The sequence below is a fragment of the Schistocerca gregaria genome, chromosome 2, assembly GCF_023897955.1.
Source record: "Schistocerca gregaria isolate iqSchGreg1 chromosome 2, iqSchGreg1.2, whole genome shotgun sequence".
NCBI lineage: Eukaryota > Metazoa > Arthropoda > Insecta > Orthoptera > Acrididae > Schistocerca > Schistocerca gregaria.
In genome coordinates, this window is record NC_064921.1 from 1,002,714,170 (window position 1) to 1,002,740,557 (window position 26,388).

The following is a 26,388-nucleotide window of genomic DNA, read 5'->3' on the forward strand; positions in this document are numbered from 1 at the left end:
TGCAGAGACATGGCTTAGCCACAGCCTGGGGGATGTTTCCAGAATGAAAGTTTCACTCTGCAGCGGAGTTCTGCAAGGTTCGCAGGAGAGCTTCTGTGAAGTTTGGAAAGTAGGAGATGAGGTACTGGTGGAAGTAATGCTGTGAGGAAGGGGCATGAGTCGTGATCGGGTAGCTCTGTTGGTAGAGCACTTGCCTGCGAAAGGCAAACGTCCCGAGTTCGAGTCTCGGTCCGGCACACAGTTTTAATCTGCCAGAAAGTTTCATATCAGTGCACACTCCACTGCAGAGTGAAAATTTCATTTTGAAAATGGCAGAGGGATGGAGAAAAATAGGAGGATAAGGAGTGGATGGAGTGGGGAAAATTAGAGGCAGGGAGAGGAGTGATGCGGGAATGAGATGCAACATGGAAACACTTTTGGAGATTTTAAGCATACAGTACCTTTCTTGAGGTAAATGCATTGGTGTAAGAAAACTCAACAATGACTGCCTGATTCATTGTGGCTGTCAGCCATTAAGCTACTATACTGATTAAAAATAAAAAAAATGACAAATTTAGTTATGTTCCACATAATGAGTAAATGTGGGGTCTGACTCCTCTCACATACGTTTCGCATAAAAAACTATAGAATGAGCTGACAAATGAATTATATATGTAAGGTTACCTTCCATTAGGAGTGTGGGTCCACTCAGCGACTTTTTTATGATTTACAAATGATAGAGCACAGCAATCAGTTGTCCCTTTCTGCAGGTTTTATCTGGCAAATCTAGATTTCAGCTAGTGCCTAGCTATTATCAATGCATTACTTCATACTATCAAGCGAGTGAAGAAGGAGATGAAGAAGGAGGAGGAGGAGGAGGAGAAGGAGGAGGAGGAGGGGGGGAGGGGGAGGAGAGCTGCAGATTTTGAGAATGGATGAAGGAGTGCAAAATGGAGGAGTAACTTCCTGGCACATTAAAACTGTGTGCCGGACCGACACTCGAACTCGTGACCTTTGCCCTTTGCCCTTTGTGGGCAATTGCTCTACCAACTGAGCTACCCAAGCATGACTCACACGAAAATTGCATTGATAATGGTTAGGCACTAGGCAAAATCTAGATTTGCCAAATAAAACTTGCAAAAAAGGACAACTGATTGCTGCACTCTATTATTTGTAAACAATTTATGTGTTCAACAGACAAATAAAGCTCTACTCAAGAAACACATACTTCATCCTAGTATCAAACTGTACAATGCATCAATGAGATGCATAAAAATAACAATGGACAAAAATAAATTCAAATTGTTAGTAAAAGATTACTTGGTTGATTCAGCTTCTATTATGTCAAGAAGTATCTAGGAAAAGGAAACTGTACCACTTTCTGATGCTATTTTTTAAAAAAATAGCCTTAATAAAATAACATTACGTAGAATTATTTGTACTTGAAAAATATGTGTGTTTTATTGTAAGCAATGTTCATATTACTTATGAGCTGGTCCAATGTCTGTTTTACAACACTAGATTTACAGGACCATTACATAAATAAATGTATAAAAACTAGTTTAATTATTTACACGGGTTTAATTTTATATACTACATGCTGAGAAACTCAGCATTGCCCGGGGTATTTATTTTACCAATTTTCTATCAGAAATGGAAAAAAAGAATTGTGTTTGTAGTGAAGTATTGAAAAAAATTTCTTTCTATCCATTCATAAAAATACCTTTCAAATTATGAAATATTTGTCAAAAGAAATAGGCATAATGTGCAAATGTGTAATTACAGTAACCAAATTAAGAAACATGATCCCAGACAGTCTCTGTACACTGGATGAAACTGATTTGCACATCTACAAAGCTGTTTTGTAAATGTCTCAATTGGTATGCCTCTTCATAGCTCTATAGATGGCTATCATTTTCGCCTACAGCCATTTGTGCTTTGCAGTTAAAAGCTGTCAAAAGTGCTGACAAGTGTCAGGAATTTCCTTAAGTTGACTTTATTGCAGAAGTGGCTTTGCAGTAAAGAATAAGGTATTAAAACTTTGTGCATGATGGGACATTTTTTTGTGTATCTCAGAGTTTATGATATACCTCTTGAACTATGTGCTGTACAATGACATATTTGTGTAGGTACATTCAGCAGTATATGTGGATACTGTTAGCAAAATATGTTGTGAACAGAGTTAGTAACAAAGAAGTAATAGCTCTAAACATCATTCACAATGTGGCAGTTGTTCATTTACCTCAGTGGTTATGATGCCATATCTCCTGAAATATGTTTGGTATACACTTTTGCACGTGCATTTGGTGGCATATGTGGATACTGCATACAAAATTTATTAGGAATAAAATCAAACAATGGAAAATCCAGATTGGAATGTAACAATGTCTGAAAAGGAAAGTCACCACTCACCGTATAGCGGAAATGCTGAGTTGCAGAAAGGCACAACAAAAAGAAATTTGGACAGACTTTTTGTTGTTCCTATCTGCAACTCAGCATCTCTACTATATTGTGAATATTATTAGGAATACAGTTAGTAGCACAGAAGTAATCACTTAAGTGTCATGCATGATGCGGATGCTTTTCATGTATCTCTCTGTTCATGATGTCATGTCTCCTGAACTATGATAGGTAGGTGGTTCTCAGCCCCACAGCGACTGTTGCCTAACAGAAAGAGATATGTGTACCAAGTCTGGTTGAACTCGGTCCATGGGTTTAGGAGGCGATGTGGAAAACACACACACACACACACACACACACACACACACACACACACACACACATATCTGTTCTTGTAATATGTATGGACTGTAATGTAGAGAATTTGAAGGACTGTCAAGATTACTTTTGCATGATATACTGTAAAATTTGAAAAATATTCTGAAATTTTGGCATATTTTTATAAATATATACAATGATGTCTTGCAGAATACTATTCGTTAAAAGATGTATAGTGTGACAGACATGATTCATAATTTATAACTAATAACTTAAAAATATAGACATTTTCTGACAGTTTTTGTGCAGAACAAATGATCAATTTATATGAAAATAACTGTCTTGTGTAATAACATGACATATTCATAAAGATAAGGGGCTTTCATTACTAGTGTAATATAAAGCATAAGCCAATCAGAAAATTAACAGTACTTCAAATTTTTCCAAAAGTGTGACTTCTAATACTTATGAACTTATGTATGGAAAACACTGAAATTGAAGGAGAGTTGTTCAACAGAAAATAACACTAAAAAAATTACTATCGTTATTGGAAACTTCTCTCAAGTTTAGTGAGAGAACTTCTTGTGCCTCTTTTGTTGTGTTGAGGATCTGGGTGTCCGTTCCAATCTCTGGACTGAAAATAAATAAACAAAAATAAATAAATAAGTAAATCGTAATGCGCAAAATTGGGAACTACTGCGATGAAGTGATCTGCTACTAGTGGTGTTCATTAAAATACATTAAGTCTAAATCACAATTACTGGAAAAACTTAATAATATAGAAATTTAAGCTTTAAGAGAAATTTGTAATGCAACTGAAACTCACTTGGTGCACTTTACAAGACAAGAAAATCAGTCTCTGGGTCCTTCTCTTATTTTATGATGTGATTAAGCAAGGTAGATATTCCACATTGCATACAAAGGGCAGTGTATATCTCTTGTACCAGTCGTAAAATGGTAAATGTTGTTATGGTGCCACCTTGGAACATGCTTCATGTTACTAAAATGTTTGTGTATTGTATGTATTGCCACTTTACATAATGTGTATTTCTGGAGAGTATCATTATATTTCAAAGACAACAATCACATAAACAGTTTAGAATGTTTGTGCAACATACTAACCGATGAAAATATCACTTATGTTTGCATACATCTGAAAAATGGTTTTGTTTCAAGAATTTAGTAGTTATTCCTAAATCAACAAATGTTGCTAAAGATACATAACATCCACAGTATTACTGTCAATGTAGTCACAACATTTCATGTTTGAATTATTGCTAGCATTACTGTAATCTACAGCAAAAGGAGCTCTGCCATATAGTGATAGAGGGGGTGTGGGGAGGAGGCAAGGAGAGACAACAGTAAATTAAATAAAAGTATTTGAAAATACCTCTAATATGTTTATTGTGAAGAGACAACTAAAATTTATTAAGGGAAACAATAAGTGCATACAGAAAACTAAACAGAAACTTACTTTGGGTAAGCATTACATTTCATCTGTCAGATGACACAGTAACTAGCAACAGAGACAAAACTGTAGCTGGAGACAGTGGCCATGTGTGTGGGAGTTATGGTTATGTGAATGTTTTCCATTCCTGAAGTAGAACATTTTTATCCAAAAGCTTAAATGTATAGCTGTCTTTTTACCAATCTGCAACTCAATACCGCTTCTACGTGGTGAGCAGCAGCAATCTACCCCTTTCATAATACTACTGTTATTCCGCCCTGAACTTGTCATTGTTGAGAGTCTAAACTGGTATCTATAACACATACATAAAAAGTTCTTGGTTTACTTGCCACTTCAAATTTGGATAAAATCCCAAGCTTTGGATGACTACCTCTGTCATCTTTGTTAGGGGTAAAACTGACTGTCATGGACCGATGAGGATTCCGCTTTTATAAGCAGTGGACAACTTCTCATTGGCTGGATAATGTCACGGTGAAAACAGCGCGTACAGAGGTGGTGCCCTCTATGTCCATCGACTATGTTTTGCGCATTTTATCCAGTGTTGCTTGCAGCGCCATCCATCACAACAGGCGGAGAACTGCGAGGAATGTAAGAAGTCTCCCTCTGTGCTCTTTCTTTATCAACTGCGCACTTCCATGCATTGCTGAGTGCATATCCGGAGTCTCTGTTGAAATTATTTTCACACAGTCTAAATTTCAACTGCTTCCCTGATGAAAATGTCCCAATAGTTTGAAGCATGAGCAAGTTTTCTTGTTTCATCGAATAGAATCTTATGTTTATTTAAGAAACTGTGCTCAGCCACCACTGATTTTTCTAGATACCTGTATTTCAGATGACACTGATGTTCCACACAGCGATCAGCAACAGTTCATATAGACTGGCCCACATAATTTTTGCCACACTCACAAGGAATGCTGTAAATTTCCGGTACTCTCAGGCCGAGATTATCTTTCACAGGTTGCAACATTTCCTTAATCTTCCTGGGTGACTGGGACTGGTCTGATCTGATTCCCTGCTGGCTCAGGACTCTACCAAACTTGCTGGTCGTTGCACCACAGAATGGTAGCCACGCGATGTGTTGGTCCTCTTGATCTGTTCGAACAGCGTCCTTCCTAGGTTTCTTTGCCAGAATAGCTCTGATATCATGATCAGAATATCCATTTTTTCTGGATACCATTGTCAGATAGTTAATCTCAGAGCCGAGATGATCCTTGTCCGAAATAGTCCTTGCTCTGTGTACCGAGGTATTCACCGTAGCTCTCTTCTGAGCTGGATGGTGAAAACTAAGTGCATTTAGATATAAATCTGTATGTGTCGGTTTTCTGTGAACAGAATGTCCAAGACGTCCATCCAATTTTCGCTCCACCAGCACATCTAAGAAGGGTAACTTCCCAGCCTCCTCCACCTCCATTGTAAATCTTATGTTTAGGTGTATACCATTCAAATGATCAACAAACTGCTGCAGGGCCTCATTGCCATGTGGCCAGATTAAAAATGTATCATCAAGATACCTGAAGAAGCAGGATGGACGTAAGGGAGCACTGTTCAGTGCTCGTTCTTCGAAATCCTTCATGAAAAAGTTAGCTATGGCTGGTGACATTGGTGAACCCATGGCTGTTCCATCAGTCATTTCATAATATTTTCCACCATAAAAAAAGTAGGTGGGCATCAACGTGTGTTGAAATAACTTCAGTATTTCAGGAGAGAAATGAGCAGCCAACAGTTTTAATGTATCTTCCACTGGTACCTTTGTACACGAAAAGACCATGTCTAGGCTGATCATGATGTCATTTGGACCTACCCTTATCTGCTTTATGATGTCACCAAACATTTTTGAGTTATTAATATGATGGCTACAGTGGCCGACTACAGGTGCTAATGCTTTGGTTAAGTATTTTGCCAACCGATTTGTAGGAGACCCAATAGCACTAACAATAGATCTCAATGGGACCCCTTCCTTATGGACCTTGGGTAGACCATATAACATGGGTGGCCTCGGTGCTCTTGGTTGTAGATTCTTGACTAGTTCTTCTGGGAGGCCAGAGTTCTTCAGTAGCTCCCCCGTCTTCCTACTAAGTGCTGCTGTGGGACCCCATTTAAGAATCCGGTATGCGGTATCTTCCAATAATAGGGCCACTTTTTTATGATAATCGGTAGCATTGAGGATAATTGTGGCATTCTCTTTGTCGGCTGTTAACACAACTAACTCTATTCGATGAAACAAGAATACTTGCTCGCGCTTCAAACTATTGGGACTCTGTCATCAGGGAAGCAGTTGAAATTAGACTATGTGAAAATAATTTCAACAGAGACTCCGGATATGCACTCAGCAATGCATTGAAGTGCGCAGTTGATAAAGAAAGAGTGCAGAGGGAGACTTCTTACATTCCTCGCAGTTCTCCACCTGCTGTGATGGATGGCGCTGCAAGCAATGCTGGATAAAGTGCGCAAACAAAATCTATGGACATAGTGATGTCATCCAGCCAACGAGTAGCCATCCACTGTCCACGACAGTCAGTTTTATCCCTGACGAAGATGATGGAGGCAGTCATCAAAAGCTCAGGATTTTATCCAAATTTGATGTGGCGAGTAAACCGAGAACTTTTTATGCAAAGACTCCACTGCGAAAGACTTTTTAGTCATCTATAACCCATGTTCTTGAAAGCAACCAATGATGGTACAATATGATTTCAAGTAGGGAAACTTGTTACAAGTGCACATACATTACCAAAAAACATTCTTGTGTGCAGCTCATATGCCCCTCAGACTAAAAAACTGAAACAGCAAACCTTACCTGAACATTCTATCACCAACATCTATGAGCATCCAACAGTGCTGCTCTCATTGAGCTTGAGCACCATTTTGTGCTTCCCAGAAAAAGTGACTGGCTTGTGAGCCATTCCCTAGTGAGCAATAGGCTTGTGAGTGGCTCATTAGCAGTTGAGTTTGCAAGTGCTTATGCACCATTAATGGTGGGAGAATGTGTGCCGCCCCCCCCCCCCACCCCCCCACACACACATTCACAATTAAAACAAAAGAAACCTGCATATTTAATTTACAGAATGCCCAAAAAGGCATTAATTAGGTTTACAATCTATACTTTATGAGTTGAGAAATTATGCTAGCATAATGCAGTTGTTTGGAAAGTTATTTTTTCAGTTAATATTGATACATAAGGTCTTTGTATTGTTACAAGTAATTGGAAGTTGTTTCTTAAATTAATATAAGTTCTGATGTAAGGTCTATGGAAAGTTATTATTGGCATGTAATTAGAAACAGAGAAGCATAAGGAATGTTGGGGCAGCAGGAGTAGTAAAGAACAGGACAGTGGGGTGTGGGGGGAGGAGGGGGGAGATGAGGATGGGCAAGAGCAAGGGATGTACAAACACACTATGAGTGACAGAGCATTGGCGCTGCAGCCAGCCAATACTGACCTCACACTACAGCACGGTGGTCACACAGTGAGGACCACACCAGGGGAAAAACACACAAGAAAAGAGGGAACAAAATGACACAAAAGACCAGAAAAAACATAGGAAAAGCAGCAGCTACTGTCTAGGTGAATAAGTAATGCCCCACAAGGGAAAAAGAGACTGCAATGGAATGTAATGGTAGTGTTGATTACAATTCCATTGAACGAGAAGAAAACAGGGATCCAAACAGGAGGCAAACAGGCTGAAGCCAGTCATGCCACTGGGTCACCATCCATCACCAATAAGGATTGGGTGGCATCTATTAACAAGACATCAGGCTTGGACTGTGGATTGTGAAAGGGGAGTGGGACCTCTAGTGCAGCAGACAGGCCTTGTCCCGGGATTTACATTTCTTCTTCTCCTTTGTATATCGAGAAGGCTAGGGCCTGGAGAGAAGAGCAGATTTCAACGAGGACCGGTATGGTATGGAGAGGGAAAGAAAGAGGGGAGAGAGAGAGAGAGAGAGAGAGAGAGAGAGAGAGAGAGAGAGAGAGAGAGAGAGAGAGCTGGTGACTTTGGGTTGCACAGGCTGTGCACCCCTCAGTCAACAAGAGACAGTAGCCGCCAGTCTGAAAGACACTAGGGGTTGGGTTTCTGGAAGGGGGCCCCATCACAGGAAGACATTGAAGAAGGGGAACATTTCTCTGGCTGGTTTGAGGGATAACATCCAGAGAGGGGGGAAGGAGGGAGGTATGGGACTTGAATGGGGAGGGGGGAGGAGGAGGAGGAGGAGGAGGAGGAGGAGGAGGAGGAAGGGGAAAGGACAGTACAGAGATAAAGGTAGATGTCATAGACACAGGGTGAAGATAGTCACATTTTTGATGAGCCTCAGTGTAGGATAAAGCAACACGCTTATACTCCTGCATTTTGTTTTCCTTCGAACTGAGCAATCTGGCAAACCTGGAGAATGATGGCCATGGAAATTAACACACGCGGGTGGATACAGGAGATCTCCTCATCAAGAGGGTGTCCACATGCAACACACAGATGGTCCGCAGTTCAGCACGAAGACATTTGTCCAAAACACAAACACTAAAAACACATCATGGGAGACTCAATGTCACATTGATAAACCATAATCTTGACCTTCTCTGAGAAGGTATCCTCCTCAAATGCCAGGATGAAGACACCAATATCAATGCGATTGTCCTTATGGCCTTTCTAGGCAACCAGTTTGAAGAATGAGGTCCCTATGAAAAATTAACCCTGAACTATATTCAAAGACTGGTGTGAAATAATGGACACAGGGATGAGGCCAACATGGCTGCAGATCGTGCGACAGAAGAAGTTTTGATTGACAATACATCCGACAGCATTTTACCAGAGAATCCACTTTGCTAAACTTGTCTTCAATATTTTCTATGAAAAATAACAGCTTTGTGGTGGTGAAAGTGTCCCCATCAGTTCCAGAGCAGACCAGGTAATGGGGACGGGGTTTCACCTCAAGCTGACAAGACTTGTCCTCTTTCCAGAGGGCACACAGGGAAGAGAAGGCTGCAGGGTCCCAAGAAGCAACATTAAGAGATCCATTTCCAAATAAGAAGATGGCCATAGAAGAATGGCCAGTTTTTTGGAGCTTTATGCATTTTGTATGCAAAATCTGATATGATTCACTCTGATCAGGGGTTCTGCTCATGGGTGCCACCCGGTAACAACACAGGCTGTCTGCTACGGTGGCCATTGCTGGGAGTTCTGATGCTCAAGAATGACAAATAACAACTCCTAGGCATACATGACAAGGCAGCAGCTCAGGTTTCAGAAGTGTCATCCCTGTTTTGCCAGGTGGCTCAACCAAGAAGGGTACATAAAGACCCTACCACACAGACTTGCTACCATGCTGGCTACGTAGCCTTAAGAGGACAATTGTGTCGAGCAAAAGGTGAAAGAGGCTGTAAGGCCACACATTCTTCTCCAGTTGGCTCACACTACACAGGTAAAATTTAGAATAGGAGATCAAACCCATAGGGGGGACCAAAAATGCCAGATGCAGGTGGGGGGTGGGGGGAATCGCAAGAGGAATACCAGAAACCAGGAGGACAGCCAGATCAATGTAAGCAAGGAAACCAAGAGAGGGGAAGGAGGGGGCAGAGGGAGAGGAGCGACAGCAGGGAGAGAGGAGCATGCGGAAGGGAATGAATCCCAGAAAGGAAGAAACGGCCGCAATAGTTTGGGACCACATGTGTGCCACATACGAGCTCATGAAAGAGCTGTGGGCCCCATGGCGGGCTGGGGATAAGGAATGAAAAAGGAAACTGCCTGGCAGGAATTTGTACAGTGTATAGTTCAATCATCACTTGCACTGGAATGTTTCAAACTAATTGTGTAATGGTTAGACAGGGATTCTGAAATCAAATTTTAAATTGGACATCATTTCCAGGGGCAGATGTGGACTCTCAACATACCATAATGATTATGCTATACAGACTAAAACTGGAGAAATTGCAAAAAGGTAGGAAATTAAGGAGAAGAGACAGGGATAAACTGAAGGTACCATAGGTTACCGAAAGTTTCAGTGGGGGCATTATAGAAGGGAGAACCGATAGAGGTACTCAGGGTACCCTCCGCCACACACCGCCAGGTGGCTTGTGGAGTATGGATGTAGATGTAGATGTAGATTGGACTCAAACGGGGAAAAAAATGAAAGAGTAACTTTGAGAGATGAAATAGGGAACACTGGTGGAGCACATAAGCAAAAAGACAATGCCTAATAGAAATTCTTGGATAACACAGAAGATACTTAATTTAGCGGATGAAAGAAGAAAATATGAAAATGCAACATTCAGAGCAAGCAGAAGAGAATACTCATGTCTAAAAAATGAGACTGAAAGAAAGTGCAAAATCGCTAAGCAGGAATAGCTAGATGACAAATCCAATGCTGTAAAAGAATGCCTAATTAGGGGGACGATAGAGGCATAGGAAATTTAAAGAGATCTTCAGAGAATAGAGTAACAACCATATGAATATAAAGAGCTCAGATGGCATACCCATACTAAGTAAAGAAGAAGCTGAAACATAGAAGGCTTGTGTAGAGGATATATATAGGGAGAACAAACTTGAGGCCAATATTATAGAAAGGGAAGAAGAAGAAGATAAAGAGGAGATGGGAGATACGATACCATGAGAAAAATATGATAGAGCACTGAAAGACCTAAGAGGAAACAAACTCCCTTTACTAGACAACAGTTCCTCAGAATGACTGAGATCCTGTGGAGGGCCAGCCATGACAAAATTATTCCACCTGGTGTGCAAGATATATGAGATCAGCACAGACTTGCCAAGAGGCCACCTGTAGGAAGCATGCACATGGTACCATCTCCTTCACACTGACTACTGGTGACTCATGCCTATACATGCACATAGCAGTGCTGACTCACACTCTCTATATTCTTTTAATTTTTACTGCTCACACCAGTTGTATGTGTATCACTTATGTTGCACCTTCTTAATGATTCTTTTGTCTTGTCACATATAGAGTTATGAGAGGCTTATTTCCGTTATTGTTCAGAGTTTTATGAATAAAGCCATATTTTTGTTATTTGGATTGGTTTCTTGTATTACATGGTTACTACATGACTGGTGATGAATTTGGAATGGTTTCCATGTGTGCAGCCTTTAAGTGCCATTTCACCTGGTTTAGTCTTTGTGGATGCTGTGCTACCATCCCTGATTGAATGATTGAACAGGTTACTTTGGCAGTGACCAGTCTATCCACTCACTTTTCCTCCATATGACAATTCAGCCAAGGATTGAGAAGCTTACAAAAACAAGACTCAAAAGCATTTTTTGGCTTTTTGTGTGACAGACTCGAATTTGTCCAAAGCCTTATTCTCTCATGGATTCCACCTATGGTGTATCAATTACTGTGCCAGCTTGCCCCTTTACAAGAACTGGCAGCACTTGCTTTTGATCACATGTGGAGTGTTTTGCCAACTACCATCGCAAATGAATGCATGTGATAGAGGTGCTTGTTGAATTCTACAGATGGTGCAACAAATCAAACCAGTCATACAGGACCTGGGCAGCCAAACTTCATGGCCTTAGCAGCAAGTGTCCATTCATTACTGATGACCATAATGGCTCTTATGCAGACTCTACGGTGTGCGGCAGAAAAAATATCAATTTAGCTCCAGACAAGGAAGTATGCCAGAAGGTTTTACTCTGTGAATACCCCTGAATGTCAGAAGTTTTGCAACTAGCACAATCTTCTGAAGTTTCTTGGGCGATGGGTGACCAAATTGTAGTGTGTGGCAATGTGGCAGTAGTGTCGTAAGATGTGCTCCCTAGGACGGCAGACAGCTTGCACAAGGAAGCAGTAGTGGCAACAGTAAACATGTAGGCCTAGTATTGAGCAGACCAACGCTGGCCCAGGTAGCTGTGACCACCACAGTGCGAGCATCAGTGTTTTCTGTTTCCATCTTGTCCTTTGCATTTTGTGCAAGTATGAATGTTTGGCATGCCCTAAGTACTGTGTTGCTTGGAATGCTTGACAGAATTAAGGCCATACTGCCTACGTGTGTCATTCACCGAAGGTTGCCCAGGATATGAATGTGGATGTAAACTGTGTGACTCCAAGGCTTGTGACTTCTCCAAAGTTGTTTATCGAGTTAAGTGTTTTTCTCTAAGTGCTCTGGCTACAGGTTGACACAGGTGCTGCAGCGTTATTGAATCCTCAAACCTGTGTGACTTTAGGCTCACTCTGATTGACACTGATCAAACAGAAGCTGGTCAGTTATAGCAAACAAGCATTGTGGTGTTGGGACAATTTGCAGCATCTGCCTTTTACAAGTCAGTGGTTCATTCTATTACATTTTTTGGTGGTTGCTGACACTGGTGTTGAGAACTTCTTTGGGATGGATGGATTTCAGGCGTTTGGATTTTCTGTCACCAACACAGCTCACCTTGTGTCCAATAAGGTACCATGTTCTAAAATGGAAACAGTATGTGAGGAGTTTTTCGACTTGTTTACGCAAGGTATAGGGTATGCTACGAATCTTTCTGCTCATACACTCCTGGAAATGGAAAAAAGAACACATTGACACCGGTGTGTCAGACCCACCATACTTTCTCCGGACACTGCAAGAAGGCTGTACAAGCAATGATCACACGCACGGCACAGCGGACGCACCAGAAACCGCGGTGTTGGTCGTCGAATGGCGCTAGCTGTGCACCATTTGTGCACCGCCGCCGTCAGTGTCAGCCAGTTTGCCGTGGCATACGGAGCTCCATCGCAGTCTTTAACACTGGCAGCATGCCGCGACAGTGTGGACGTGAACCGTATGTACAGTTGACGGACTTTGAGCGAGGGCGTGTAGTGGGCATGCGGGAGGCCGGGTGGACGTACCGCCGAATTGCTCAACATATGGGGCGTGAGGTCTCCACAGTACATCGATGTTGTCGCCAGTGGTCGGCGGAAGGTGCACGTGCCCGTCGACCTGGGACCGGACCGCAGCGACGCACGGATGCACGCCAAGACCGTAGGATCCTACGCAGTGCCGTAGGGGACCGCACCGCCACTTCCCAGCAAATTAGGGACACTGTTGCTCCTGGGGTATCGGCGAGGACCATTCGCAACCGTCTCCATGAAGCTGGGCTACGGCCCCGCACACCGTTAGGCCGTCTTCCGCTCACGCCCCAACATCGTACAGCCCGCCTCCAGTGGTGTCGCGACAGGCGTGAATGGAGGGACGAATGGAGATGTGTCGTCTTCAGCGATGAGAGTCGCTTCTGCCTTGGTGCCAATGATGGTCGTATGCGTGTTTGGTGCCGTGCAGGTGAGCGCCACAATCAGGACTGCATACGACCGAGGCACACAGGGCCAACACCCGGCATCATGGTGTGGGGAGAGATCTCCTACACTGGCCGTACACCTCTGGTGACCGTCGAGGGGACACTGATTAGTGCACGGTACATCCAATCCGTCATCGAACCCATCGTTCTACCATTCCTAGACCGGCAAGGGAACTTGCTGTTCCAACAGGACAATGCACGTCCGCATGTATTCCGTGCCACCCAACGTGCTCTAGAAGGTGTAAGTCAACTACCCTGGCCAGCAAGATCTCCGGATCTGTCCCCCATTGAGCATGTTTGGGACTGGATGAAGCGTCGTCTCACGCGGTCTGCACGTCCAGCACGAACGCTGGTCCAACTGAGGCGCCAGGTGGAAATGGCATGGCAAGCCGTTCCACAGGACTACATCCAGCATCTATACGATCGTCTCCATCGGAGAATAGCAGCCTGCATACCTGCGAAAGGTGGATATACACTGTACTAGTGCCGGCATTGTGCATGCTCTGTTGCCTGTGTCTATGTGCCTGTGGTTCTGTCAGTGTGATCATGTGATGTATCTGACCCCAGGAATGTGTCAATAAAGTTTCCCCTTCCTGGGACAATGAATTCACGGTGTTCTTATTTCAATTTCCAGGAGTGTATTTCTTTGAAATCCATGGCTCAGCCTCATTTTTGTCATGTGCTTCCTATTCCTATTGTCCTGTAAGATCAAGTGAAAGCAGAATTGGTCAGACTTCCATCTCTACTGGTGGTGCAACCTATTACTGCTAGTGAATGGTCATCTGATGGTCGTAGTTCAGAAGCAGTTGGTGTAACTTCGCCTCTGTGGCAACTTGAGTACTACTGTCAATGTGACTTGAGTACTACTGTCAATGCGCAGTCAATTGTGCATACATATCTTCTCCCACTCCGGGAGGAACTGTTGGTGAAAACATCAGGTGGCCAGTACTTTTCTAAAATTGATTTGTCTGAAGTGTATCTGCAGGTTCCTGTAGACAAAGAGTCTTGGCCAGTTCTGGTTTTGAATACTCCTTTCTGTCTTTATCAACATTTGTGCCTTCCTTTTGGTGTGCATAGTGCTCCTGCTATTTGCCAATGATTTTTGGAGTAATTGGCTATGCCTGTCCTAGGTTGCATTAACTATCTTGATGTTGTCACAGGCTCCTCCACAACTGATCATTTGAAAAAATTGTACACCTGGTTTTCTTTCTTACAGTGCATAGGCTTATGGGATAACCTTTCAAAATCTCAGCATTTTCAATTTTATATTGTTTATTTGCATTAGAGGTCTCGGCGGATGGGGTTCACCCTCTGCCAGACCATATCTCCAGTGTTACGTGTATACTCACCCCACATCCACAAAGGAGGTTCAGGTCTTCCTAGGGAAGATAGCCTACTACCATAAATTCCTGCCCTGGGTGGCCACATTGGTCAAACCATTGCATGCCTTGCTATGCAAGAATGTAGCTTTTTGCTGGAGCCTGGATTGCAAATATGCTTCTGAAATGTTGAAAACCAAACTATTGTCGTCACCATGTTTAACTACATTCTCTCTGGACCAGCACATAGTTTTGGCAACTGATACCTCACAGTACAGTCTCGGCATGATCCTAGTGCACCAATAAGTCACCAGCCTAGTGCACCAATAAGTCACCAGCCCTGAACATTTTGTTGCTTTTGCCTCTAAGTTCTCACTCGGGCCCAACAGTGTTACTCTCAAGTGGAAAAAGAGGCTCTTGCCATAGTCTATACTCTCCAGATATTTCATGTCTTGTTGTATGGCACCAAGTTTCACCTTATTACTGACTATAAACCTGTGGTTTCCTTATTAACCATCACAAGTCCATGCATGAGAAGACAGCACACCACCTACAGTGCTGGGCACTGTTCTTGTCTCGCTACAATTACTAAATCCATTTTCGACCTACTTCTAAACATGGCAATGTGGACGCTTGTCCTGGCTTCCTGTGGGTACTGATCCTGACTTTGATCATAAGGAATTGCCTCTTGATACTGAAATGCAAGCCATAGTTGATGGTTTCCCAAGTACAAGCTCATTCATAGCAGCTGCCATTGCCACTGACCAAGTACTGCATCAGGTGGTGCGGTTTGTTCAAAAGGGCTAGCCAGATAAACAGCTGGGTCAGACTTCTAACCACCTGTGCAACTATTTTTCCTTGAAGTATCGCCTCTCTATTTTTGATGATTGATATTTTGCTGTTGTCCATGGAAGAGCTCTCCTCCCAGAGTCATGTTATGGTACAAGATTCTACGCCTCCTCTACCACGGCCATTGGGAATTTCGCACACTAAACTTTTAGCTACAAGACATGTTTGGCCAGAGAGTGTTATGGCTTGTGAGCAGTGTGCCCAACAATATGACATCTCTGCCCCCCTGGCCTGCTCCACACTAGCCATGGGAATGCATTAATATAGACTTTGCAGGTTCCTTCTTGAATTTCTATTGCCTCATGGTTTTGGATGCATTTCCCCAACATTTGCTGGGGACACAATTTGAATGCTTTTAAGGATTTTTTCTATTGAGGGGTTGTCTTGTACCTTAGTTTCCAATAATGATCCCCATTTGGTTTCTCAACCTTTCAATTGTTTTGTTTTCATCAAGGCATTCATCATGCTATGGCTTCACCACCCCATCCTCAATCAAAAGATGAGGTGGAACAACTATTGCATATGTTCAAGCCCGAAATGAAAAAGTTTGTCATGGATTCTTCGCCACATGCTGCCCTTCTCTGTTTTTTGAGAACCTGTTGCTTCACGTGTATGGGGGAGCAGAGCCTGGCTGTGTTGCTTCATTGTTAGGAGCCATGCACACTCCTCCATCTTCTGCAGCTTGTGCAGCACCTTCTGCGGTCAGGTTCATCTGGCCACATCGCACTGGGATTGCTGGTGTGGGTGCAGGAGCTAGGTTGCCAGCACAAACAGATGTCGGCCACCATTGTCTGCCACCAGCGATGCCATCTTTGTGATGTTCATAAGGCTGAGAGCTGGTAGTGCTCCATTTGCTACCAGTTCGTGGATGCAGCTCCCAACACCACAGCCCATCCACTGTCCTCCATCCTCGAGCCTGTTGTCGTCTGCTGTGGAGATGCCACCATCCTATTTGCTGTTTCTTCCATATTCGGTGCCATGTTGTTTCAGCTTCCCAGCGCCAGACGCCAGTCCATCTCTGGCCTCGAGTCCATTGCCACAGTCTGCTGTTCCGCTCAGGCTGCCTCCACCAGACCCCTCGACATCATCATCTCAGCCAGCATCGCTGGTGGATCCAGCCCCATCTCCTCTGCACTAGGAATTGCTTGCTGATGATGACCCAGAGATGGTGAATGCACTGTACTCCCTGGCAAAGTCGTCAGGTGCTGCATGGGTCCACTGCCTCCAGGTGTGCCCACATCTCCACATGATCTGGCCCTATGCTCTGCTGCCTGCATCAGCCCACCCCCACCATCGGCAACAGCGGCTGCTACACCATATATGATGGATGTGTGTCTCGTCAGGTCACCAGCATTTCCTCCACTGCCTGGGCACCATCTTTGCATGAGGGGGAGATGTACTGTATCCTGACACAAGTGCATGTGAGTGTGAGTGCAATGAGTGTAGTGTTGCCGTGTGTGTTTATTCTAATCAACAACCAACTGCATCAGTGCTGGTCAGCCGCTAGAGGCCACCTGTAGACAGCGCACACATGGCGCTGTCTCTCTTGCACTGTCAACTGCTCATTCGTGCTTATATACATGCAAAGCAGATCTGACTTATGCTCCCTATGTTCTTTTAGTTTGTACCAACACATCAGTTGTTCTGTGTATCATTTATGTTGCACCTTCTATGTGATTCTTTTGTCTTGTTACATGTGGACTCATGAGTGGCTTACTTCTGTTATTGTTCGGAGGTTTATGAATCAATATTTGTGTTAGTTGGATTGGTTTCATGTAGTACTTACTACAGCCAAAATACCCTCAGACTTCAGGAAGAATGTAACAATTTCGGTTCCAAAGAAGGCAGGTCCTGACAGATGCGAATACTATTGAACCATTAGTTTAATAAGTCATGGTTACAAAATACTGACATTTATTATTTACAAAAGAAATGAAAAACTGGTACAAGCAACCACAGAGAAGATCAGTTTGGGTTCTGGAGGAATGTAGGATAACATTAAGCAATGCTGACTCATAATTCATCATTTAAGATAAATTGAGTAAAGGAAAACCTACATTTATAGCATTTGTAGATTTAGAGGAAGCTTTTGACTATGTTGTCTGGAATACACTTTTGGTGTTGATAGGTCACGTCAACCACACAAATTACAATCTTTGGAACAGTAACTGCTCTGATGAGCGACCATGTATAATTCAGTCTGCCTTTGTACTTCATGCAGTGTTCAGGTGTATCAGTCTTTATGGTAAAATATACGTGTACACTGGGAACTGTTTATTATTTATATTACGATCCTTATCCAGAATCCCATATTAGTGACCACAGACAAAAAAAGTTCTATGTGTCGCATGCCGGTCGTATAGAATCAACAGGTTTCACGTCCGACACCATGACTACATCACAGAACATTCTTTATGAAGATTTGGAGGCCCAGCTCTTACGACCAGGTCAACACAACCTTCCGCCACCAGTTATTTTGCAGCTAACAGACAATGATCTATGATCTTCAATGAGGATAACCTCTACTTTAGCAACTCCACAGTGACCAAGTGTTATGCAGTTACCTCAAACAATGCACGCAGGGTTTGTTTCACTGGATTATGCACAACAACAAGTGAAAAAGTGAGGTGGATGATCGACTAGATAATGTGATGATTGATCACTTGTACGAAGTTCAAAGGGACCGAAATTCACACATGTGCTTTGATCCTCCACACGCCATGACGTTGGTTACAGTAGTGCCATGTGCAACGCCGTCATTTGTGCAAAATGCCAAGCTGCGCCAGCCTTGCCTTCCTCACAAATCAGTAACAGACATTTTTCTGCATCCAGTTCACCAGAACAAACCACCGAACCAGCGGCCCAGTTCCACGACCACGTGGGTACAAGTGCACTCAACATAGCCTCTTCACCCAGCAATGTCGTACTACAACAGTGCAACTGCGAAGAGGTTTCTCCAGTGTTTTGTGACCCTACCAAGAAGGGTGCATGGCCAGTGTGCTTGGAAAACTCTTGTTGTTGCCACTTTAAGCTCTAAGTCACCTGCCTCCCTCCCTACCCCCACGGGGGGCCTCGATTCCAACCATACAACCGCTTGCTCCTTCCGCAGTACCGTCTGCATCTGCCATGCCGGCCTTCCGTGTCATTTCTGAGTTGGACAATGTCAGTGCTATTCCTACATTTTCTTGTCCAGTTTATGGGCCCTCATTACGTGCCTCTCGCTCGTTCACTTCCATGGTACTGACCGTGCCTGCCGCATCTTGTTTTCGGGCTTCTTCAGAGACATTACAGCCAGCCATTGTTCCAAATGTGTGTGCTAGAAACATTTCCACTCCAGTGATGCTGGATCCCAGCGTGAACTCTTGTGCAGCAGGACCGCAGGCCTTGTGAGACATGCCAAAGCCACCTTCGTCTCCACCTCCAGGCCGCCTACCCAAGCTACCTCCCTTATATGAGGACAATCCAGTTTCATGGTTTGCACAGGTGAAGCACCTCTTCGAGCTGCATAAGTGACTGATGACAACTCCAAGTGCCTATGTTTGGTCACACACCTTCACGACCAATCGGATTTAATTTGTGATCTCCTACTTTCACCTTCATTGCCACCAAAGTACGAGTTTGCCAAGAAAACGATATTGGACCGACTTGCCTGCTAGCCACAGGAATTGATAATCAAGATTATGTATGAGGGGCACCTTGGGGACCACACTCCATCACAACTTTGGCGCCACCTCAGGTTACTCGTGAGTGAACACATGATGCCAGACATCACTCTGTGGGCGGTATGGTCTGCCAAGTTACCTACCAACCTACAGATACACCTACTGCCGCACTCTTTTGAGGTTATCGGTTTACGAATCGCAGATCAGCTGTATGTGCTCCTGCACCAAAAACACCCAGCTCTTCCCCCATCGCTGTGTGACACTACACCTCCTGTTTACCAGCCGTCTGCTGTACTCGTTTGCTCTCTCCTCTTTCTGAGCACTCAAGACTCGCCCACGCTCCATATGTCCTGGTTTACGTCCCAGAATGGATCAATGAAGACAGGCCTCCCCCACTATCACAGTCACCATCCGTACTGTTGGTACCACAAGATTTTTCCGACCGTAGGAACTAAGTGACGCTGAGTCCTGCGGGAACCTTCGCAGGTGTCCCCTAACATTGCACTCCGTCCACTTGTTGCCTTGGCAGAGCGGCGGTCATTTACACATGACAGACACTTCATCGCAGTTTGTCTACCTGACACTGGCACTGACGTGTCTTTCATACCTTGACTGTTGGCTCCTACTGACTTTTCACTGAGGAAGTCTCTCCTACGAGCTGTCAACGCATCAACGTTACAAACTGTCAGTCATGCTAAAGTGATGGTGTACCTATCCCCTTCTCTGTGTTTCACATGGGCCTTCTACATTGCTGCGATCATCAAGCTGCTCACTTTGTTCCAGTAAAACTTCATGCAATTCGGTTTAAGGAATACGGCACAAATGTGGCAACATTTAATTGACTCAATCCTACAACGATTCGAGTTCTGCTTCGCATACCTGGACGACATACACATTTTCCGCAAATCAACTGAAGACCACGAAGATCATTTATCCCAGGTCTTCCAGACTTTGGCATCCAATGGTGTCGAGATCAACAGAGAAAAATTCCAATTGCGTCAGTCTTCTGTGACATTTCTGGGTTACACTGTTTCTGGAAATGGAATACAGCCTCCCAAATCCTGCGTGCAAGATATCACGTCATAGCCACCCCCAGCTACATGCAAAGAACTCAGATGTTTCCTAGGTATTATAAATTAGTGCCGCCGTCATCTACCTTCTGCCGCCACTGTTCAGGCCCTGCTGACGGACTCGCTCTCCAGCAAACAAACTTCGGGCGTTAAACCAGTCCGTTGGACTGAACCTGTACTAGAGGCATTCAGAGCTCTTAAAACAGCTTTAGCTTATGCAGTCGTACTCGCTCACCCTGATCCGTCTGCCGATTTGTTCATCAATACAGATGCCAGTGACATTGCGGTCGGGGCAGTATTAGAACAGAGCAAAGGCGACACAGTTTCATCACTTCATTTCTTCTCTGAAACACTGTCTACAGCACAGAAGAAATATTCTGTTTTTGATAGAGTGCTTCTGGTGATGTACGAGGCCATCAAACATGCACTGACATTGAGGGCCGTCCTTTCTTCTTTCTTACTGATCACAAACTGCTGGTGGACTCCTTCTGCAACCCACCAGAGGATCCTCCCCCCTGACGCTTCCACCACTTCAACCTGGTCTCTCAATTTACTACAGATGTACGCTACATCAAAGGCATGGAGAACATCCCCATTGATTTCCTGTCGCGGATCAATTCCGTTTCAAGTATTGTTGATTTATCGGACCTCGCTGCTCTACAGGCTTCGTACAAGGCCACTCCTTTCATCTTCCCTCTCCTTCCCTCTTTCCTGACGAAGCAACCGTGGGTTGCGAAAGCTCGATATTTTGTGTGTGTGTTTGTGTTTTTTTTTTTTTTTTATTGTGCCTATCTACCAGTGCTTTCCCGCTTGTAAGTCATGGAATCTTTGTATTTAATATAGTCTTTATGGTAAAATATATATGTACATTGGGAACTGGTTATTATGTATATTACGATCCTTATCCAGAATCCCATACACTCTTTGAAATTTTGAAGGTAGCAGAGATAAAATAAAGGGAGTGAAGGATTATTTACAGCTTGTACAGAAACCACACTGCAGTTATAAGAGTTGAGGGTCATGAAACACGAGCCATATTTAAGAATGGAATGAAAAAGAGGTGTAGTCTATCCCCAGTGTTATTAAGTTTGTACACTGAGCAAACTGTTAAGGAAAGCAAGGGGATATTTGAAAAGAAAATTAATGCTCATGAAGAATAAATAAACACTTTGTGTTTTACCGATGACTTATAAATCTGCTGAGGACTTGTAAGAGCAATTGAATGGAATGGACAGTGTCTTGAAAAGAGATTACAAGAAGACCATAAATAAAACTAGAACAAGGGGAGTGCAAAGTAGTTAAAATAAATCAGGCAATGCTGAGGGGGTTAGGCTGTAAAATATGACAATAAAAGTAACAGAAATTTTTCTTATTTCCCAGTAAGAAAACGGTTTTGTAACTAAATTTTAAGTGTGTAGTATCACTAAGTTTGTGTAGCAGCAGGAGGAAAAGACTTTTAAAATATATAATTCAGTGCCAGTTATGTAAGTAGGCCTAATTGAAATGGTTAGAGTCATTTGTATAATTTAAAGTGAAACTAAGTTAAGTTGCCTATGTGAAAGTTAATCTAATTTCAAAGGGGGAAGTTGATGATCTATTCATGCGACTGAATTTTATGTAGTTTTAGCAGAGACTGCAGATGTGTGTGCTAGTTGCGCTTGCATGAGTGTGTGTGTGTGTGTGTGTGTGTGTGTGTGTGTGTGTGTGTGTGTGTGTGTGTGTCTACTGCTGACCAAGGCCTTATTGGCCAAAAGCTATCAGGGCTCAGCATCTCTGTTATATGGTGAGTGGCAACTTTCCTTCTCTCGTATTGTTACATTCCACCCTGGATTTTCCATTGTTTGAAATTTATGAGTTACATTTTCACCATACTGCTGTCCTTTTTCTCTTGAACTGTTTTCCCCTTATCCCATATATATTTAAGAAATGAATGATCATACAATGTCAGCTTTCATGGTTGGTACTGACATCACTTAAAAATTCTGGGTTATAGGGCATGGTTCATGGATAAAACTTTTTTTACACCAACTATGATGGCCTCTTAGCCTGGAAGTTTTAAGTGATGTAAGAAATGATAATTAAACACAGTTGTTACCTGTGACTTATCAGTTATAGCCCTTCCATTTAAGCCAATAGTTATCCTGTTCTCTGGCCAGTTGTCCTGTCTCTCGTTTCACTGCATTTTATATAGCCTTAAGTCTGTTGTTGGACATAATGTGCATATTCCTTTATTTTTTAGTAAATTTTTTAGTAGTTTTCAGTAGCTTTTGTAGTCTGCAACCACTGCTGGATCTTTAACTGTTACTGTCAACACAAACAATTCCCTTTTCCTTTTACAAGATACTTTAATCCTTCTGACGATCAATGGGTTTTTACATGGCTGTTTAATGTCCTTTCAGATTAGTTTATTTGTATGGCTATTTGAAAATAATGACATGAATTTATCATGGAATACATTAAATTTTATGGCAGCTTTTGGTTCATTATAAATTTCATCCCAGATCATCTCTTGTAAATAAATTTCATCCCCGATCATCTCTTGTAAACTATTCTTAAAAACATTTGTTCTGGATTTATTATAACTGATTTACCCTGAGGATATATCTACATTGTAAGGCAATATCTCATTTATGTTAAATAAATGTACATCATGATCAGAGATACAGCACAAGCTGACAACTGGCAGAAGACGTAGATACTTTCAACATAAAAAGTGATTCAGGGTACGATGGCTGTTCAAAAAGTAAGGCAACTTTTCAAACCGCATGGGCAATGTACATTTGATTATCAGTCTTTTTTTTGTTATATTGGTATACATGTCCTGAACATATGTTCACATTTTCAAGCATACTGCATACTTCATTTTGTTTTTAGACGGATAGAAAGGTTAGATGTGTTTTAGTCTGCAAAGAATTTGCATCAAATTTTATACGAAATATGGAATAAAGTGCTCTATAACACTTGAAATGTTAACAGTGGCATACGGTGAGTCTGCTTTAAGTTAAAGAAATGTTTACAAGTGGTACAAACTCTTCCAAGATGGCTGAGAAGATGCCAATGATGAACCTCGCTCTGGATGTTCCTGCCCATCAACAAAAGATGATAATGTCAACGCTGTGAAGAAAATTGTTTTGGAAAATCATCAGATTACCATAAGGGAAGTTGCTGAGGATGTTGGCATATCAGTTGGCTCATGTCATGCAATTTTATCGGCAGGAGACGTATGTCAGCAAAGTTTGTTCCAAAACTTTCCAATATTTATCAGAAGGACCACTGCATGAGCATTGATCAGGAGTTCTTGAATGACATCAATGATGATCCTAATTTGCTCAAAATGGTAACAACTAATGGCGAAACATTGTTTATGGTCATAACATCAAAACCAAAGCCCAATGGTCCCAATGGAAGCACTCTGGAGAGCCAAGACTGAAAAATGCACACCAAGTCCAATTAAATGTCACAGTTTTGCTCACTGTTTTTCTTTTTTTTCTTTGTTTTCTTTTTCTTTTTTTTATTACCGTGGTGTAGTGCATCATGAATTTTTGTCTCAAGGTCATATGGTCAATAAGGAGTATTACCTCGATGTTATGTGCAGTTTGCGAGAAGCAATATGCAAAAGACATCTGGAATTGTGGAAAAACAATTCATGGCTTTTGTATCATGACAATTCAACTGCTCATTCATTGTTGGTTGTAAGAGATTTTTTGGCCAAAACCAACACTACAATCATGCCTCAGCCACCATTTTCACCAGATTTGCCCCCCTGTGACTTTTTCCTGTTCCCAAAACTGAAGAGGCCTATGAAAGGATGAAGATTTTCAATGACTGAGGAAATAAAAGCTGCTTCACTGGAAGTACCAAAAAGTGTTTATGAGAAGTGCTTCAAGAATTGGAAGAAGCGTTGGCACAAGTGTATTGTATCTGAGGGTGATTACTTTGAAGGGGAGAACATGAATATTGATGAAAATAGAACAGATAAGAGCATTAAATTTACACTTTAATATTTAGATGCATTATTTTAAAAATTCAGGGTACTGCATTAGAAATATTAGTAACGTACCTGGTAGGTCAAGAGTGACAACAGATGGGCTTGTGGGAGTGCGCGAAGAGCGATCACTGCTAGGTGTTGAAACATCACACTTGTCACTTTTTTCATCAGCTGAGGAGACAGATGTCGCTGCAAGTGAGCGAGAACTCTGGGTACGTGCTGTAATAGGTAACTCAAGACCTTTCTCAACTAGATAGCGACTGACAACGGGACCAGTCTCCACATGTCGTGCTACAAGTTCAGCTAGTTGTTGCAGTGCACTCATATTCTGTTCCTGTAGTTCTCGTGTTTTTATGTCTTTCTGTAAATAAAAAAAAAAAAAAAAAAAAAAAAAAAAAAAATAAATAAATAAATAAAAAAAAAAATAATAATAATAATAGAAAACACAAATATTGTAAGAAGCAGGAGAGCCACACATTACTGGAAGTACTTACATTATGCAGTCAACCACAGAGCTAATGGTACTGATGTCATTGTCTAATTGCTACATCAGTCTGATTCATGAGAACATAAGAGCACTAAAAAAATACAGCCAACTTAAAAATGTCTTAGCTAGCGGAATGTATAAAATAATTTCCTTGATATCATATTGTTGAAACAAGGTTTGAGGGGATGAGGAAGTGGCTCCGGTTATTTGCTTCTGTACCTGGTCGGGAAGGTAGTTGCGGGATGCGAAAGCTATTTTCAGGTTGTTGGTGTAATGGTTCAGGGATTCAGGACTGGAGCAGATTTGTTTGCCCCTCAAACCCAGAACCTCCCACAGAAGAACCCCAAAAGTGCCCCACTTGTGACAGGACACTTTCCGGGGCTGGATCAGACTCTGAATGTGGCTCTCCAGCAGGGATACGACTTCCTCAAATCCTGCCCTGAAATGAGATCCAGCCTTCAGGAAATCCTCCCCACTCCACCAAGAGTGTCTTTCTGCCGTCCACCTAACCTTAATAACATCTTGGTTCATCCCTATGAAATCCCCAAACCACCTTCCCTACCCTCTGGCTCCTACCCTTGTAACTGCCCCCGGTGTAAGACCTGTCCCATGCATCCTCCCACCACCACCTACTCCAGTCCTGTAACCCGACCCGGAAGGTGTACACGATCAAAGGCAGAGCCACGTGTGAAAGCACCCACGTGATTTACCAACTGACCTGCCTACACTGTGAAGCCTTCTATGTGGGAATGACCAGCAACAAACTGTCCATTCGCATGAACGGACACAGGCAGCCAGTGTTTGTTGGTAATGAGGATCACCCTGTGGCTAAACATGCCTTGGTGTATGGCCAGCACATCTTGGCACAGTGTTACACCATCCGGGTTATCTGGATACTTCCCATGGACACCAACCTATCAGAACTCCGGAGATGGGAACTTGCTCTTCAATACATCCTCTTTTCCCGTTACCCACCAGGCCTCAACCTCCACTAATTTCAAGTTGCCGCCCCTCATACATCACATGTCACTCAACAACAACTTTGCCTCTGTACTTCCACCTCAACTGACATCTCTGCCCAACCTCTTTGCCTTTACATATGTCTGCTTGTGTCTGTATATATATATATATATATATGTGTGTGTGTGTGTGTGTGTGTGTGTGTGTGTGTGTGTGTGTATACCTGTCCCATTTTCCCCCTAAGGTATTTCTTTCCACTCCCGGGATTGGAATGACTCCTTACCCTCTCCCTTAAAACCCACATCCTTTCGTCTTTCCCTCTCCTTCCCTCTTTCCTGATGAAGCAACCGTGGGTTGCAAAAGCTTGAAATTTGTGGGTGTGTTTGTGTGTTTTTTATTGTGTCTTTCTACCAGTGCTTTCTCGTTTGGTATGTCACAGCATCTTTGTCTTTTAATATATTTTTCCCATGTGGAATGTTTCTTTCTATGTTACTTGAAAAAATTCTGTTTTTAGTTGTATGGTGCATCTGCTCATAATTTCCTTAAACTTTGATCAAACTGATGTAGACAATAAAGGCAACAATTCTGCTTTTTGTTGTTAGTCTGTATATGTGAAATGACTAATATA

General features: G+C 42.7%; 1 protein-coding gene across 4 annotated transcripts in view; it reads right to left on the reverse strand.

Moving 5' to 3' along the window:
• Positions 1 to 1,411: 1,411 nt before the first annotated feature.
• LOC126335503 (coiled-coil domain-containing protein 39) overlaps positions 1,412 to 26,388 on the reverse strand; it is a 424,893-nt gene continuing 399,916 nt past the window's right edge. For 3 of the 4 annotated variants that reach the window (XM_049998848.1, XM_049998849.1, XM_049998847.1), the window contains 2 exons: positions 24,386 to 24,674; positions 1,439 to 3,331 (listed from right to left, as the gene is read on the reverse strand). In XM_049998848.1, the coding sequence (XP_049854805.1) occupies positions 3,264 to 3,331; positions 24,386 to 24,674 (357 nt within the window). In that variant the 3' untranslated portion in view covers positions 1,439 to 3,263. Of the gene's footprint in view, positions 3,332 to 24,385; positions 24,675 to 26,388 lie in introns of all 4 variants that reach the window. The other variant, XM_049998846.1, reaches the window with a different exon arrangement.